Below are 19,154 nucleotides of genomic sequence, written 5' to 3' on the forward strand. Positions count from 1 at the left end.
CCTTAATTATTATTTTGATACTTAGGATACCATCTTCAGTAAATATTGATTACAGAAAGTATCAGCATATTCCTACTTGGAACCACAATGGAAATTAACTTTTAATGGTCATGCCCGTTTAATTTCCATATCAAATCCTTCAATGCTCAAATCTTTTTATTTTTTATTTCTAATCTGTTTCTTCGGTGACTTACAAACTGTCATTGCTTCTCAACCTGTTTAAAAACTACAAACAATCATCTGCTGTCTGTGCTGACTCATCAGAGAAAAGCATTTAGTACCTTCAACTTAATTTTCTTGAATAATTATGGGTTTGATTAATGTAATCACAAGTGGAGTAAAATATGTTTGGTTTATGCATCTCAACATTATTCGTTTGCACTCACTTGAGTTGTCACTGAGATGAAATCTGTATAAATATTTTTGATACATATCCAGATAAAAATCCTACATTGAATTGTCTAATCACTCTCTCAGTGTCTATCTTCTTAAATATTGACATCAGTAGCTCACTCTAGAGTGTGTCCATTAGAAGGTCCTTTGAGATGTACCAGTTAAAAAAACTGAATCCCCTAAACACATCCCCCAAGCATTTTATCAGATGCTCGAGCTCTCCAATGAATGCCCATGAAATGTGTTTGTGTAGAACATTTCCATAAAAGGATGAACATAAAACCAACACCAGACTGGTAAGTTAAACGTTAAGTTAAAGTCATATCCATTAGAACAAGAAACTCCACTCTGGTGTCTCTGCCCACCCCCTCTCCTGTCAAGTTACTGACCACTTGCTGGCAAATGGGAAAAGGGGAAATATCTACTTCATCAAACAAGTTCTGAGTGTCACTTCTCCAGATCAAAGTATGAATTCTTGTTATAAGGCTGCACAGCCTAGTCACGTACTCGTCCTGAGTATGGTGGCCACCAGGGAGACTGAGGTCATAACGCCTCTCACGATGATGACCAAAACTAAGGCTATTAATTTATTGGGAGTCATAGTGGCAACCGACAGGTTCAGTGTGAACGTAATCGCCATTAGAGGAGCTTTTAATGTCTAAGTGATATGGCTTCAGTTCGTGTGTGATGACATCACAAGTTGGTAGTAGTGCCATAAATTTAAAAAAAAATGTACAAATAAATATTTAAGGAAACAAGCCTACCACAGGAGTGTGTCCTGCAGGTCACAGGGTTTATTTGCTGTGATTTGATTCAGGCTATCCTCCGCTCAACAGTACATAAAAAGAGTACCATTAAAGTAGACAATAGTACCATCTGGCTTTACAGTTCCCGTCTTGATGCACCTTACAAACAATCAATGATAATTCATAAAAACAACACTTATCATGACTTATTTTGTTTTCTGATTCACAAAGTTAAAATTCCAGTTAATCCTTGTGTATTTCTCTCCCATATAGCGCCCACCTGTGAGCTTCATAGCCACTACAACGCTTGCATGACAGCTTGCCCTGCGACATGCCTTGACCGTACTGCCCCAGACAACTGCAGTGAGCCCTGCGTCGAGGGCTGCGAGTGTAATGAGGGGTATGTCCAGAGTGGGGCTACCTGTGTGTCCACTGCTGACTGCGGCTGCTGGTACCAGGACCAGTACTACCAGGTGAGTGCTGTTGTCATAGATGTTACATTGTATTGCGGTCGTCACCTGTTAGTAGCCGGCCGGACTAGAGGCCTTTGAAGATGCTGTCAGCTAGAGGTGAGTATGCAAAGAAATTAACAGGTAGATCTGACCAAAGTTGAACCACAAGTCATGCTTGTCTCAATGAGCCTGTGCACAAGCCAAGCCTTGAAATATTTGGCATGTACATCAAGCAACAAACGTGTGAAAATACGACAAAGTCCATTAAAAAAACAGTAGGATTCATTTTTTTTACATGTTGAAGTGTTTCACCTTAATACACCAGATGATATTTCTGCATTGAGATGCATTTATTAAAAGTGATTACATTTAAAATTGAACTTACAAACCTGCATTGATGTCAATGTCTATCCTATTTTGCTCGCTGTGCTCTATACTATTGGTAAAAAGTGGTAGAGCTCATGATTTTTCCCAATACCTGTACTGGCCCAACTAAACTTTATCCTAGCCTCCCTTACAGGTTCTCTCGTGGGTTTCTGGTTCTCTCTTAGCGCTTGGACGCCTCCGGGCAGCAATTTGCACTGTATAAATCCACATTCTATCCTATCCTATCCTACTGTGCATTGGATGTATCTATTTTGCTGATTTAACTTTCCTTTAGTGCTCTGGTAGATGGCTCTTGAAATTCAAAAGTGAGGTGGATATTAAATGACATATATAGACTGATTGTGTATTTACTAAACCCACATACATGATAACAAATATATGGATTCAGGAATTACCATTGCGCTCTTCCTGTGTTGCAGCTTAAAACCACTAAAATAATTAGTCACTAAGAAAAGTGCCTATTCCTTTTAGGAAAACATATTTATATATAACTAAGTCACCCCTAAAGTGTGTCTTGTAAAACCTTAGTGTAGAGTGACTCAGATATAAAAAAGGAACATAACAGAAATGTGCAAGAATCAGTTATCACAGTGATAAGAGTGCTAAAGATTGTTTTCACTGGGTAAGAACAGCAGAATTGTCTAGGAGTAGACCTGCATATAAATGCAATTGGTATTTTATTATCTTTGATTAGAAAAATGCTAGAATGATAATTAAAAGCTATGTTTCGCTCAGATTTTTGATTGGTTGGAAAGTCCTTTTAAGAAAGGCTACTTGCTGCTGACTAGGGGTAAACCGGTTTACAATCAATTGTTCTCTTTGTCACCAAAGGCTCATTACAATCCTTGGCTAGCTGTTAGCAATCCTGTATTCATGAGAGAATGACTTGGCTCTTAGGCCAAGGAAGCCGAGCATGTTTTCAACAACTGCTCAGTTAGCAGGGATTAGCCACCGGAGCGAGTGAGAGGAATACATAGCATAACAAAGAGTAGCTTTCATATGTCTTCCTTATTTTGGAGATGCCAGATCGAGCTGGGACGAACTGCTTCTATTCTCAGGGCAATCCTAGACATTCTTGCTCTAACCCCATCACGCGATAGACAGTTTTGGCCCAGACAGATGGAGGACTTCTCATCTTAGAAGAGTGGTTAGGGGAAGACAGTATCTACTCTAGGTAAAGGTTGGCGGGATGCATCTTGTTTGTGGGCTTCTGAAAAGGTTTGCACTAAACCAAGAGAGGATGTGCTGAAAAATAAGGTGAGGATAAGCTGTCAGATTTGGGTGCAGGGAATTCTTTTATTAGTGGTTAGTGCATAGGATAAGACTGTAACATTACTACCACCTCCTCGGAATATTAATAGCCCTGCAAGAGAACATTTGCCTCAAAGCTAAACTAGACTCAACCACTCATGGCTTCTGCAGTCACTCGGAGACAGAGACTGCTCTCTACCTCTATCTGTCTGACCTCCTGTTTACCATCTCCTGGAGCACACAAAGCAGATGTACTACTATGTCCCAGAAGGTTTGGCTCCCACAGAACACTGGACCCTGCAGAGGCCCTCGGTAGAGAGAAAGACCTTGTACCTAGAAGCCTTTTCTGAGGACAAGAGGATTGCTGAAGTGACCAAGCATACATTTCTCCCCAGAGAGGACCGGTAAAAATGAAAACCAGGCTCCTCCTGCTCATCATTTTTTGCCACGCAAGAAGATGGTTCATCAGGATATCACACCTGGCTAAATCTTTCAGAATTGCCCCCCCCCTCCCCCCAGTGAATTTAAAGAACCCAGAAGATATTTAATATTAAAGGTAAATCCATGGGCTGTTTAGAGGCAGTAAATCAGATGCAGTGGCCATGAGAATGTGACAGCTACGATATGCAGGCGTGTTCCTTTTTTGACACCAACACTGCCCTGTTTTACGTCTTTGATCTCCAGAAATAAGGCTAAGACTGGTGAAACACTTATTGTATCTGATCTTCCCTCCATCTCAGTTGGACTGAAATCACACCTAGGTTCAAATGTGAACTAACACTTTACATTTGAGCTTTATGTCTTCTAGGCTCCTCTTGGCTCAAAACATTTAAAAACAAGTTCCCCTTACCAACTTTTCATTGTGTCGGTGTGACTTTGCTTTTTGTATTTTTCTCTATTTTACTAAACTGATTTGGGAGTGATATTGCATTGTTTTCCTGACTTTAAGTTGTTAGTCCTGCTTGCACCTGACTCTTTTCTCTGGGGAAGTACATTCTGCTTGTGCTATAGCTTCCAAGGGATCAACAGAGGCTCTCTAAGAATTATATTTTGCCCTAACCAGATTGTGGTTATTAAGTTGGAAAAGGTGGCCCCTCCCAAATTAATAACATCAAATCAATTGCAGACAATCATTTAACGTCACTACTGATTTCTCAGAAAAAGACAGATAATTAGTTGCTAAATGGACAAGTTGACATTACTTAAATAGACACAAGTCGTTGTTGCTGTGCCACTGGTGTGGGAGACCTGTGTTTACATTATATTTATTGTTATTAAGGCAAAGTAAATGGCATACAGCAGCATTCCGAGGACAAACTGGATGTCCAGTGGCTCTTGATCTAAAATAAATCTTCTGCTTTCCAAGCATGAGCATGCCTCGAATGCTGGGACCTCCTTGTTGTCAGTCTCAGTGGCTTTACATATTCATTGTTAAGGGGGGGCAGATAGTTGCAGTGACACAACTGGCTTTACCTGTCAGAAATAGTAGTCCTGATTGATTCTATATATTGAAGAAGGAGAAGTCCATCTGATTCGAACATAAGCCCTCATCAGGAGGGCAGGAGAAGACTGGGGTGGATGGAGATCAGTCAGTGTCAGGAACATCAGCAATACAACATCTGTGAAAGTATGAAGACCTGCAGCAGAAGATGCCTTTGCCCAGCTTCATGGGAGCTCTACTCCATGAAGGAAAGCATGTGCTTTAACCCCTTCACCGCACGGCTAATCCCCCTGCAGCGCAGGGGAGGGGGGGCCGCGCGCGGTGCTTGTGACGGGCTAGGCTCGTCACGATGCACGGTGGTGCTGTGCTCATGACAAGCTGAGCTCGTCATGACCGCGCTCGTTTAATGGAACGCCCAGCACAGCAGGGGAATTATCCACGCGTGGGCGTTCCACGGCCGTTATGACGAGCTCAGCTTGTCATGAGCACAGCGCCACTGTGCCTCATGACGAGCTGAGCTTGTCATGAGCACTGATGTGGTTAAAGAAAAGAATATCCACATTTCGTTCATTTATAAAGTTTTATATAGCACGAACATGACTCTAGAGGGTATCAAAGTGATTTACAAATGGTCAGGAAAGATGAAACAGGTAGTTCAAACAGCAAACATACTTGCAAACGGTACAGGTTAAATGCCGCCACACAAGTTGGGTGGCGAAGAGCACCCCAAGGTTCAAGCCTACAAATCAATAAACCGGGTCATAGCAGGTGAGTAATAACCATGGGTGTAGACACTGAATCATACGGGTGCCCAGAGAGTAGAGACTTTGGGTTCTGGAACATAAACCTGTCCATCAGCAGCACTTTGATTTCTTTTTTGAATGATGCAGTTGAGGGGTTCAATTTGAATTTAGTGGGCACGAATTTCAAAATGTTCGGGGAAATCCCCGAGAAAGCTTGGCTGTCAGTTTTCTTTTTGTAAAATGTCTGTGGTTTCAATAATAATGTGCTGGGGCTTCTAGAGGATCTGCAGATGCTGGAAAAGTCCAGTGTTTCTTCGATGTACCTCGGTGTGTTGAAGTTTAGTGCTTTACGAGTCATGCAGACAAAATTTAGCTGAATCCTTGCCTCATGCGGGGGTCAGTTTAGAGATTTCAGTCAGAAATGCATTAGTCCAAGTAAGATAATAACACTTCTGAAACAGGCGGGTTAGGAAAAAGACCGCATATAAAAGATTGAAGTCAGAGACCGTCTATCAGAGTGTTAGGAAAACATCAAATATAATAGGACAGCATGAGTTTCATACATGCTTCTCTTTTCCTGAATATTAGCAAAAGGCAGGCAAGAAAATATCCTTGCCTACAGTCAGTCCTATAGTTACACTAACAGTGGAGGTCAAGTTGGTGCATGAATTGCAAACACATGCAAAGCAGGGCATACTGTGTCTCTTGATCCTGTATGCTGCCACTATTGAGACATGTGCCTCATAGATTCTCAGAGCAACTAAAAGATGTGTCACAGGACATATTGTGTTTGCAGTGGGTTTGGTTCTGCCCATAGAAAAGTCTTCTTAAATCTCCTCAGAAGCCCTCACATATCTAATCTATCCTTGCCACACCTTTTCTTAGTCTTAAAACATAACTGTCTATCTGCTTCTAGGGTACTCACACAATAGGTCTCTCTGTGTCCGGTTATAGCCTATGCCTATTCCTTTGTGGTTACGAGATACCAGTATAATGTTAAAAGTTATATGGTGACCTAAAATAACCTACTAATACAGGTTACATGGTTGAGATTAACCCTGGGCGTAGTTCGCGAAGTAGCGCTACGCGAAGCTACGCGAAGTGCACTTCGCACTACGCGAACTTCACGTAGCACTACGCAAGCTGCGTAGTAGCATGTTCGCACTGTGCAAGATGCGTTTTCAATGATTGCACAGTGCGGACAAGCATCCGGCACTGTGCAAGCATTGAAAACGGCATCTTGCACAGTGCGAGCTGTAGTTTTCTGCTGCTCGAGTAGATAATTAATCGAACTGCAGCTTTCTCAACGCAAACAGGTAGTTTCTCATTGAGAGCGGTCGCGAGTATGCGCAACCACTCACAATGAGAAACCTGACCTCCTCGCGTTGAGAATCTCGCCGGGATGTCATTTTGCTTGCTCGCGGTCGCGAACATGACGTTAAGGACCGCAAACAAGCAAAAAATGACCGCTGCACTATGCTGCGTTGCACTACGCATGTTCGCACTGTGCTACGTGTAGCTCGCGTAGTGCGAAGTTGCGAAAACTTCGCAAACTCCGCGAGCGTAGCGTAGTGCTTCGCCCAGGGTTAGTTGAGATTGATCCAACCATGACACTATTCAGAATTGAATCATGATTTATGTTATTTTGTTGAGCATATTTTTTTTGCAGTAGCAAAAGATCGAGTGTTTTTGGTCCTGAAGAAAGCCAGGGATTTAGTTAAATACAATAGGCTGAAACATGTAGACCATTTTTTTTCCTTTGCTGACACTGACAGTTATTATGTCAAAACTTTTGTTGCACTGTTTTTAACCTGGACATCAGGAGATATTTAATAAAGTTGTTTTCTCCTGGTGTGCATTTTACATCACTTACTTACTCACATGCACTGCGCCCATCACTCTTTAATAACATCTTATTCACATACAGCGGTCCCCCCAAGTAGTGCAATACCGCACAATTTTCTAATTAATATGGAAAACATCCATGAGCCTGCCTTCATAGTGGAAGGGTTGTAGCTCTTGGCGTCACTAGAGTGACGCTAGGAGGAGACCCAGATGTTGAAGCATGTCACCTCGGTGAGTGGTGTGAATCCGTCCTATATATAGGTATGCTGGTTTCACACCGTTGTGTTCTACTTAGCCAGCACTAGTATTAGACCCGTGGATACCCTTGTTGTTTGTATCTATTTGAGTTGGGGACTGAGTCCATGCTTGGTCTCAAAATAGTTCCCTAGGACCCCCCCTTTTCTCTCTGTGTGTATATTGACATAAAAACACAACAAGTTTATCTATGTCTCCTTATAGGAACTTCTGACATGCAGGTCTCACTGTTACTGCAGAATAGGTGCTGTGCACACTTGAGATTGAACGATGGAGAAGGGTTGAAGTCATCTCTAGACAGCAGCAGACAAAATTATATCTCTGATCCCAGAGGAGCGTTACATATATTGAGTGGCACAGAAAGAGTGTGATGCATCGGGTCCTGAGACAGGCACTGGATATTTTATAAAATGCTGCATTCTCAGAGAGCAAGGCTTGGCACAATCTTTCATATATTCTTTTCTGTCCCTGCAGAAAGGAGAGAATGTCATGGAGGAGAATTGTGAGAGGAGGTGTGAGTGTAAGGGGAATAACCTCATGCAATGCTCTGCAGTCGCCTGCATGAGTGATGAAATCTGTAAGATTCAAAATGGCATCAGATGGTGTTACCCAGCAAGCACTGCCACCTGCCACATCTATGGGGACCCGCACTACACAACATTCGATGGGAGACTTCACCACTTCCAGGGATCCTGTAACTACACAGCGACTGGGACCTGCGGGAACACCTCAACCAGATTCAGTGTCACTACCCGCAATGAGCACCGCGGCAGCCCGAGCTGGACCGCTCTGAACTCAGTCGCGCTAACAGTGAATGGCACTCACATCGCTCTGAGGAAGAACAAAGTGGTTTATGTGAGTATAAATGGATGGACCAGTAATTCATATGAAAACGTCTTTTATGACCTTGCATCAAAATATAATCACTAAACACTAACTATATCACCAATATGTATGTCAATAGATGTGTATGCAAATGGCATTGATGGGAAATGATCCTTGAACATCAATCAGCAGAACAGATATTTTACATCATACCCTAGAGGGGATTTTAAGTCTGGACCATGAGTTAAATACTAGTTCAATATATCATTGCATTTGCGGAAATAGGAAACTGTGGTTGTAAGGGAGTCCATCAGATTATATTTTGTTTCATTCAATATTGTAAACATATTGATAGTATTTTTATTTTTATTATTATTATAATTATTTTTGTCAATTATTATTATTAATATTACTCTTGTGTGTGCATCAGAAAATGTTGCATTTGTCACTTAGGTAACAGACAAGCTGATTCTTCGGTATAAGGTGGCAGTAAATAGCCGCGGCACGCACAGCGGTGTGTCAGCATGGGTTAGAATTAGACCCTTCAGAAGCAAGTAGGGGAGCACAGATGTTAGAGTAGAGAAGGAGAGGAGTAGGTTTCAACCAGGCGTGCAAGCAGGGTTAAAGTAATATGGGTGAGGAAGAGAAGACACCTGTGAGTAGAGGATAGGCGCAGCAGAGGTGAAGGAGAGAAGCAATCCTGAGAGAGCGCGGCATCGAGGCAGTCATGCTGTGGCGAGGTGTCTTTGAGTAGATGAGACTACAGCTTCTTTGGAAGTCAGGTTTTAGTTGAAATGATGAGACACCCTTCAGCATGAGGAATCTTGTCTTTTTCTAGATACATTTCTTATTTTAAATTTTTGATCTTGATAGTGTTGTAAATTATGTGTGTTCCACCGCAGACTTTGGTTGCAAGGTAAGGTGAAGTTTTGTAGCTTTTCCTTTTTGAATTTTCATTAGTTGCCAAAGATCTAGAGGGAATCCCATTTAGTGTTAAATAAGGTCTCAGAAATGTACTCAAGTACGAATGCGAGTTTACCCTAGTGTCCTTATGATTAGAGGCAGGTTCTTTCATTGCTTCAATAACCATATGGATGACGTCATTGAAATGTTTTAATCCTAGAAGTGTCTTCTGTTTTTTTCTCTGTATGATTGCCTGTACATCACACTAGGATCAGAGTTAATACCTTGATAGCCTCTTCGAGTGCTAACTCCTTGGCTACCAATTTTGCACCAAACATGGAAATGTTTGTTTTTCAATTAATTACAAATATCTTTCTGCCCCTCTGCATTATGATTGAAACTCCTGGCTATTTGTGAATTATAAAGAGCTATGGAGCGCCTTCCATTTTCACTTCCTATCCATTTTCCATTGAGGAATGGAAACACTTTACAGTAACATGTACGAAGAAGTTGCCTAGGTGGTTGACGAAGGCCTAAATTAAAACATTGGTGCAGTTTAGGATTGTAAGGTATAACACTTGAATATCACGCAGCCCTGAGATAGAAAGGAATGCGCAGATTGAACAGCACTCAGAAGACCTTTCATCATGAAATGGAGGTCAAACTAGAATGAATTAAGGTTATCATTTAGGAAACAAGATAAACCATATTGATTAACTTGCTGAGAGTAACAACAGGTTTTCTTAAAGATGAATTCTCTGTCCCCATGAATAATAAAAGAAATGCAAACACAGAGATTTGACACAACATTTGCAGCAGAACTGATTCACCTTCAAGAGTGGTCACTATCCCGTGAGCAGAGTGTGCACTCAGACAAACAACAAGTCATATTGTTCCTGACGAGAAATTACAGAAAACATAAACACAGGTTGTGATTGTTATTAAAGTAAATGTCTCTTTTACATGAATAATTTACTCATACTATACTAAAACCTGCATTATTATGTTTGTTGTGGATTGAAATGTATTGAAATAATTAGAAATTTCCACCTTTGAAATTAAAATAAGTGATAAAATGTGCTTCTTCCATGTTTTGCTTTCACTCAGGTTAATCAATCTGAAACGTCTCTGCCATTCATCATGTGTGGCCTGACGGTATCACTGGATGGGTCCTACGTGACGGTGACCACAGACTTTGGCCTTGAGCTTCAGTTTGACGGTGACCAGGAGCTCCTTGTCAGAGTGAAGGAATACCACAAAGGCATGTTGTGTGGATTGTGTGGGACCTACACGGACAACCCCCAGGACGACTTCTTGACACCGGATGGCACTGTAGTCCAAGATGTCAATGTGTTTGGAAACAGCTGGAGAGTGCCCGATAGCGAATGGACGTGAGTACCTCTTTACACAAAGCCACAAAGGTAAATACTAGGGCGATACAGCGAGGGGAAATGTCCAGCCGTAGTCTCTCCAGGAAGTGCACATCTGGTTGCAAACCCAGCCCCAAAACAGGGATTGCATAATTTATTTTGTGTGCCCGCTACAATCCTCATGCAGCAGGCATCTCACTTCTTATGTGAATAAACAGTTCAGATGAGATGAAAGTTGGTCTTTAAATGGATAGTCAGTCAGTTTTAGGTCTCAGTGACCATGAAGGATTGAAAATGTGTTCAGTAAAGTTTTGTAGAGGTAGACGTGACTTGAATAGTAGAGTGAATACAAAATATATGTATCCTGACCTAAGAATGACTATCTCATACATAATCTAGAGGAACTCTGGTTTTCGAGGGAATTGGGGAGGAGGGAGGAGGTTGAGGTAGCAACACAAATGGCCCCTAAATGGCAGCCTCCCGTAATTGCGAATTCAGAAACTGGCCATCTCTTTAGAATCATAAAATCTGTACCGTCTAAATCTGTAAATTTCTCAATAAATGTTCTATTAATCTGCAATGCTTGTATAAATAAACTATCCTCTATTTTAAAGAAAGTATTATCTGCTCTTATCAGGTTATTGGGCAAGACCATTTATATCAATGTTTTCAATTCATGCCCACTCTACATTTGTCCTCACAGTTGCAGCTCAACCCCGCCTCCACCCGTAACCTGCTCACCACCCTTGCAGCAAGAATCCGAAGGGCGGTGCGGCATCCTCACCACAGGGAGCGGTCCCTTCGCTGCCTGCCATGCGCATATACCTCCTGAGACATACTTTGAGAGCTGCGTCTATGATGCGTGTGCCAACGGGGGCAGCACAGAGTGGCTCTGCAGAGCCCTGGAGTCCTACGCAGAAGCCTGCAAAGCAGCAGGAGTGGACCTGGGAGATTGGAAGAAGGACACCGTCTGCGGTGAGTGCCAGTGGATCACGTTGCCTAATTAATAATGCATGCACTTATCTCAAGAGGATTCCTTTGAAGAGAACAACCTTTCAGTGTAACTCAAAGTTCAACTTCCATTGGTTTTCGCCTTTTACTTTAACATAACTTGTAGAAGCATCCTTAGGCATGAGACAATCTTTCAAAGCTGTGAGAAAATAAGTAGGTAAATATGTCCCAGACAACACATCTTTAAAACTGTGTCCTTAATTAACATTGGTATTTTAGTTGGCAATTGCACCTGGTAGATTTCAAAATTTGGAATGGAATAAAGTTAGCCAGTTAAAACATTTTTTAATTCTGGTTCGTCATCACACATATCTGTACAATTAGTTGAGTGCAATCGATACCCCGACATCATATATTTTCACTTATATAATTGTCAATTGCACAAAATATGCTTATCTTGTCCTGTACAGGTTAATGATGGTCATACAATAATAGCTTTTAGTTATGCAAACCTTGTACTTTTAGTTTCAAAACACTGCCTTATTCCTCCAAGTTTACCCTCTGTTTATTTTTGTTTTAAAAGTTTCTAGGTTGTTAGTTTGAGACTTGTGTAAGGCACTATCTTAATCACAGCTTCAGCAGAGATAGGGGTACTCTGAGGGATGGGTTATGTCATTCATGCATCTCTGGACCTCTGTGGTACATCCGGGATTTATCATGTTTTTATAAATTCCTACTGATAAAAAGGAATTGAAAAGAATTATCTAAGAATGGCCAAATCCCTCTGATGTGGTTAGTGGGCATCTCTCTTTATTTTGGCATTGTGGAACAAGTCAATTAACTTAAAAAATGAACCTAACACCAGGATCTCAATGATAATACACTCTTTTAGCTCAAACTCCCCCTTCAATCCAATGGAGCATGTGAGAGGAATCTTCCTTCTTGTGTTCTGTTAGTAAAGATACATTACCCCCTCCTCCCAGAAATGTATTTAATGTCTAATGGGAGGTTAGACTAAGCATGGGCGAATTTTGCGAATCTCGCGTTCGCGAATTTTGCGGATTTGCGAACTCGCAATCCGCAAAATCCGCGAATTCTCGCGAATTTGCGGATTTTTTTTTTTGTGTTTGCGCGGGTTTCTGCCAGTTCGCGAGGGTTTTTTACAATGTCGCAAATTGCGAACTTACCTGTCGGGTCGCAAGTTTCGCGAACTTGTTGTTTCTACGTGTCCAGCCTGTTTGGGACACTCTTCTTCATCACTGCCACTCTCTGTCACCACTGCCACTCTCTGACTACTCATGCCACCCTCTGGCCCACCCATGCCACCCTCTGTTTCATCACAGCACCCTCTGGTTGTCCAGTCAGTGTACATTATTGTGGCAACGCAAGCACACCTTCCCTGCCTCAAGTGACCTGAATTAATTTGGGGCTGATTAATGTGTCACAGAATATTTTTTTAGCTGGCACCTGCTTCCTTAGTGCTTCCTGATTAGTGATCTTTTGCACTTGCTAAGTGCTTTCATTGTTGCAAAATTAGTTACAACACCTGCCCTGCCCCAACTGACAATAATGCATTAGGGGCTGATTAATGGATTTGAACTTCCAGCCTGGCTCCTGCTTGTCTCCCTTAGCTGTAATTCAGGACCTTTGTGGCATATGTGTAACTATTCTGAGGTTCAGAGCAGGGTCACATAATAGTTTCAACTGGCAACTGAACTCTGGAGGGGCCCCTCAGGAAGCACTACAGGAAATGGCTACTAATGATGAGCCTGAACTTTTGAACCTGGTAAGTAGTTACTTTCAGTTTTGCTAAGATTGTATTTCTGCAATTTTGCACTTATTCGCGGGGCGCGAACTCACGCGAACAGTGCGAACAGTGCGAGCAAAATCCGCTGCTCGCGGATTTGCGGATTTTGCGGGAGATTCGCGAATCTCGCGGATTGCGAATTTACCGAAAATCCGCAAAATCCGCGAGCGAAACGGATTTTCCGCCCATGCTTAGGTTAGACATTTGCCATATCTTTTGCGTCATTTATCATCTGGGCCAACATTACCTTTTCATGCAAGTAGATATTACATTTCCACCCAGAGTTTTGAAAATGGATTATGATTCCAGTGTTATATCACCTGGAATGCAAACGTCAGTTTTAGTGAGAAAATGTAAGAGGTTTCCCAACATCACGTGCCATTGCTTAGCCAATAATCAATGCATGTTAAAGCCTCTCTGATCATGTCTGAAAGGATTTTCCAACTTGTGTAGTTGTTTCAAGTCAATAAGATTCATAATTCCTAATCAAAGCATAAAGTGGTACTTTTAAACAATCATAAACATGTATGTGATTCAATACATAGATTCATTAAGTAAGCAGCTTAATGTGAATGTTGCTTTATGTGAGCGGGAAATAGAAAGGCTGAATGGCAGTCAAATTCAGAAAATGTCTCATATGATTAGTTTTCAAGATTCATAACTCACTGTTGTAGCTGTTTATCTGTTGTGAACCTCCTAATTGTTCACAATATGTGGTGCAACCTTTTTCTGTAGCTTTACCTTATTTTCAACTCTAAATATTGGATGTGTTTATTTACCTTTAATCCTTATTCCCATGGAATTGCTAAAATGCTATTGTTATTCCACAGATTTATAAACTTGAACTTGAAGAATTCATATGCAGAAGAGTATGCCATATTACAGTGTCACTGCAGTCACTGATATAGACATTTAAAAGGGTGGCTTTAGCCTGGTGTGGTCCAGAGTTCTCCTCTTCTCCCTAGAGTGCAGTTCATTCATCTCCACACTATATGTCTCTCATCCTTTAGCCCCTCCTAGTTCAGTTCTTTTTCACCTGGACCTAGGATTCTTCACTGCTTAGCTTGTCTATGAGTCTTCTAGTCTGACACAAAGCAGAGGCTTTGTAGAAATGTAGCCGTACCACACCCACTCTGGTATAACCTCTTCCCCTGCGGACCAATAACGTCATTAAAATCAAAATGAAGGCTATAACTCTCTATTTACCTATGTCTCTATTCTTTATCTATACTACATATGACTATCAGCTGGGTATGTTTCTTTCTACTAACAGTTACTGCATTGACTGAAGAATTGTCACCTCAAAAAGAAATCTGCTTTTTCTACAATTGCAAGTGGGAGGTGAATATGTAATGTGATGGTGTGAAGAAACAAAGGTACAGGCCCTTCTGATTGATGTTTCATGCAGAGCTTTTCTCTTTATTTTTCTCAAGGCGCCACATGTCCCTTTTCCTGCGCCTTTGACAAGGACTTCTGTAACTGGACACAGTCTAAGGCTGATACACTTGACTGGAAACGGAACAGAGGGCCGACTCCAACCCAGTCCACTGGCCCTTCGTTTGACCACACCACAGGAGGTAGGTGCACAATAGAGGTTTGATCTGTATGTCAACTGTTTACGATGGATATTATGAATGAGCACCTGCTTAACGGAGGGATTTGATGAATTCTTGAATGAAGGGCAACTATTTCAGTGTGCCCGGGCACAGTTGGTAGGATCTGCACAGGTAGGTTCAAGTACAGCTATCTCAAAAGCCGACCTGCTTGCGAGAAAGACTACTCTACATGTGGTCTTCAGTGCATGTGACCTGCTTGTAAATTTATGCCCCTTGACGGAAAGTCCTTTTCCTATGTTGAGGTACTGCTCAATATACCTAAATAGGCCAATACAATGCATGTGCTGCGGAAAGTGTGTTTATGAAAAGGAGCGTACAATGGTGGTGTTGTTAAATTCTGTATAGGGCATCCAAGAAGACATCTCACTTTAATTCACAGGTATTTCTCATAACAAAAGAGTTTACACTAATACGTTTGCAAATAGAACTATGGAGATGTCTTGACTCAGCTTCAGAGCTAGGATTAGCAAAACACGTATCTTCGAATCCGATGATAACATACCAAGAAGTATCAAAAGCCAAGTGCATTCAAACTTATCCCTGGGATTGATTTGTGTATTATACCAACTTGTTCAACTAAGATTTTGAAGATAAATGGACCAAGACATATTCTTCTTCATCTCTTGACTGCTCACTAAGTTAAGGATTGGGAGTGTTCCATTATATCTAATTTTCAATACATACAACCCAATTTATTCCAAGGTGTATTAATCAGCGCGCTAATCACACACACATTGTTTATCTGCAATGTCAGCCACTAAAAGTCCATCATTCCAGCCAGCCTCTTCTAGTGAGATACTGCTAAACTGATGGGAAGGGTTTCTTGACTGACTGACTAACTGATTTTTTCTTGTAAAGCGCATTAGTGCCGACGCGTTTTGGCGCTGCATTAGAGTCAGGCATTTACTTCGGGCCTGTTATTACTACTTGGGAAAAAGCCATGTTTTAATTTCCTTCCTGAACGCCCGTCTGTTTGACAGTCCTCTAAGTTGAAATGGAAGTGTGTTCCAGAGTTTGGACAGAGTTTCTTCCACTGAACAAGAGAGATTGATTCTCCACAGGTGTCACACAATGAAAGGGAAATAATATTCTCTTTGAGGTTTTCGCAGATACAAAAAACTCCAGATTTCTGGTTCTTTCTGGGCTTGGTTCACTGTTCACTATCACAGTCTTGTTCTAACAGTTTTAGACACCTGCAGATGGTCTCTTTGTTCCTGTCCAGCTGTGGTGCACAGACATAGATTTTATTTATTTAACTTATAAAGCGCACTGTCACCTTGCAGGCATCCTGGCGCTGACAGATCATGGCTGCATGCCCAAATACGATTATTACAAATAAGAGATCTGAGCATACAAGGTCTCAAGTTAATATTAGTATTTTTGGACAGACACAGTGCTGAGCATCTGATACCCTTGTCTATACAATTGATGAAATAACATTAACATATATGAGAGAAGCATACTCTAGTTTGTTATCCCAGCTAGTCATTACATGTGATATTTGGCTAAATAATTCAAAATTAAAACATTATTTGAGAAATACATTTACAGCATCATTCCATAAACTGTTTGCCTGATGTGTTCATTGAAGGTGCCACCCGCTCCCTGTTTTACATCTTAAATATGAGCATATTGGCTAAATATGCTTGGATAGGTTGTTCTTCCAAAAGATGATTTGCACACTAATGCAAATAATGTTTAAGCCATTTTCCCCAACATATTTTCACATTTGCTCTATTGCAGATGGGTATTATATCTACATTGATGGCAGTGAATCCAGCTCTGGAGACTTTGCCCATTTGATCAGTCCCGAGTGCAGCGTCAGCGGTCCTCAGTGTTTACGCTTCTGGTATCACATGTACGGAGTGGCACGAACAATGGCACTGAAGATCCATGTGCGGGAGAAGGGAGGATCGCAAGTGCTGGTTTGGTCAGACTCCGGCAACAAGGGGGACAGGTGGTACTCTGGGGAAGTCCTTCTGCACGGATCCAGCATTCAGCAGGTGGGTGATTGATTGTCAGTCAAACAACATTTTGTCTGTACAGGAAAATTCACTTTAATGTAATTTCTGAAATCTTTACAATTCAGACAAATGTTGTCGTTGAGTGCAGGAAGCCGCCATTTCAAGCAATGGACTCTTGCCTGTTTCTCAAGTCAAAGAGTGGTGTTTAAACAGGCAGAACAATAATGTATTTACCACCCTACCATGTTTTTTCTGCTGTGCTTGTACTTTATTTTGTTCTGATTATGTAGTTGCTACAATTTTCCCTTCAATGAGCATCAATAAATTAACTAAGAAATCATATGATTTTCTTTGTTTGTGGGGTCTTTTGACTTATGATACTTCTCTTGAGCCTAACTCTAATGATATTTTATTATTGTTATTTATTGATTAACATTTGCATAATGTGTTCTAAATGGAGTACAAATAAATACAGATTCTAATGCTACCTTTTTGTTATTTTACACCCAGTCTATCTGCTCCAGGACTCTTCAGTGTGAGCTCTTAGTTCATCTCCACACCATTTTAACTAATTTGGATGAAAATATTAGCCATATGAGGAGAAAGATAACACCAAATATTATCTGGAACTCACAAACTCACTAAATATTAAAACTCACACTCTGATGACATCCTCAGTATTTGGCAGATCAGGCATCACAAATGAGTGGATTTTGTTGTGTCCATTTCCCACAAATGTGAGTCAGGTTTACTGATGATGTGCTATACCAACTAACACGTGAAACAACAGGGCTACATGTCTTGCTCTTACAAAGTAATAGGTCTCCTTCTGCTGGTGGCATCTCTAGTGTTTGGATAATAATGCATCGCCAGGGAACCATGGCCAGTAGGTGTCCAAGTGGGGAGAAATATAAATCAGGAGAAAAGTCTGTCACAACATCAAAGTAAAAATAATAGTTGTAGTGTGATACTACTCGCCTCTTGGTCTTTATTAAAAATAGAACTTTGCTGTATTAAAAATTGGAAAATTCCAATGTTATCACAAAGCTGGAGGTTCTTATTATACATTTTCAGAGCATAATAATGACCTCTGCTATAGAATAAGTAACAGGTTTATTGTAAGCAGTTGTAGAACCTGTGGACCAGTCAGCAGCTTATAAAATGTCATTATTATTTAATGAAATAAAGACACTTGGCTGACTGCCTGCATAGAGCTATAAGCAGCTGTTCCTAGTGAACAAGTCGATGAATGATCAAGGAAAGTAGTTACATTTGTTTTGAAGATCTCCTGGTCTTAGTCAATGTCAGATTTGAAATGGGACTCCACAGGCTCACTATTGTCATCAATATCAAGGGAAAGGACTTAATATATTCCTATCCAGGAATACAATTACAGGAGAATACATACAATATAGCTACTGAGTGGCCAATAATACAGTGAACAATTGAAGAACGAAACTGGAATAATTGATTTTGTTTCCCAAATGTAAATATTGTTAGGGCAAACATAGTTTTTATACCTTCCGAAAAATAAAGGCCGAAGCCTTAAAGAAACAAATGCCCCACCCAGGAATGTGGGTAGACTTCGTACACACTCAGTTAAACAAGGCGCAAGAAAAACAGCAGATTTTCTACATGAACTTCACACTCACTGTCACTCACAACCGTGCCAGTCCTGAGGACAGAGCACCATTCAAAGACGGGCAGCAAAGAGTGTGCCACAGGCTCCAGTGTGTCAGAGCTGACGCTCAAAACCTATCCCAGAGAACAGGTAAAGATACTTAACTGACTATCCCAGCAGCTAGAAAGGAGAGCTCATCAAGGCATTTGTGGTTTACGATAGCCTTACAGACGTGTGTCATACTTTATTTATCAATGTTTAAACTATTGTCTATCTGTTTACAAGTAAATAACTGACCTCTGTCCGGCTGGACAAGTCCACTTTAATATAGAACTGATTGAGTCTATATTCATTACTTGGTTTCCTATCGCAATCTTTCTAGGGACCGTTGTTGTTTAAAATATTACTAAAGCCTTAAAGCCCGCTGTTGAGGGCTATACCGGCCATTAAAGGCCTTCTCCAACCGGTGAACATCTTTAAAAAAGGAACGGGCCTTTAAAGGCTGGGATAGTGCTACGGAGGGCTATAAGGCTATTTGAACATTCTGCCCCTAGAGGGCAGAATGTTCTAATTAGTAAAACAAA

The 19,154-nt window shown here is 41.1% G+C and overlaps 1 protein-coding gene across 1 annotated transcript in view; it reads left to right on the top strand.

Annotated features, from left to right (window-relative positions):
• The window catches only part of LOC147684240 (uncharacterized), a 270,590-nt gene that overhangs the window by 116,880 nt on the left and 134,556 nt on the right, over nt 1-19,154 (top strand). The window contains exons 35-40 of the mRNA XM_086944641.1: nt 1,413-1,612; nt 7,988-8,368; nt 10,349-10,632; nt 11,315-11,586; nt 14,803-14,946; nt 16,729-16,988. Coding sequence (XP_086800767.1) covers nt 1,413-1,612; nt 7,988-8,368; nt 10,349-10,632; nt 11,315-11,586; nt 14,803-14,946; nt 16,729-16,988 — 1,541 coding nt within the window. The remainder of the gene's footprint in view (nt 1-1,412; nt 1,613-7,987; nt 8,369-10,348; nt 10,633-11,314; nt 11,587-14,802; nt 14,947-16,728; nt 16,989-19,154) is intronic.

This window comes from Lissotriton vulgaris, chromosome 11 (genome assembly GCF_964263255.1).
Source record: "Lissotriton vulgaris chromosome 11, aLisVul1.2, whole genome shotgun sequence".
Classification (NCBI taxonomy): Eukaryota; Metazoa; Chordata; class Amphibia; order Caudata; family Salamandridae; genus Lissotriton; species Lissotriton vulgaris.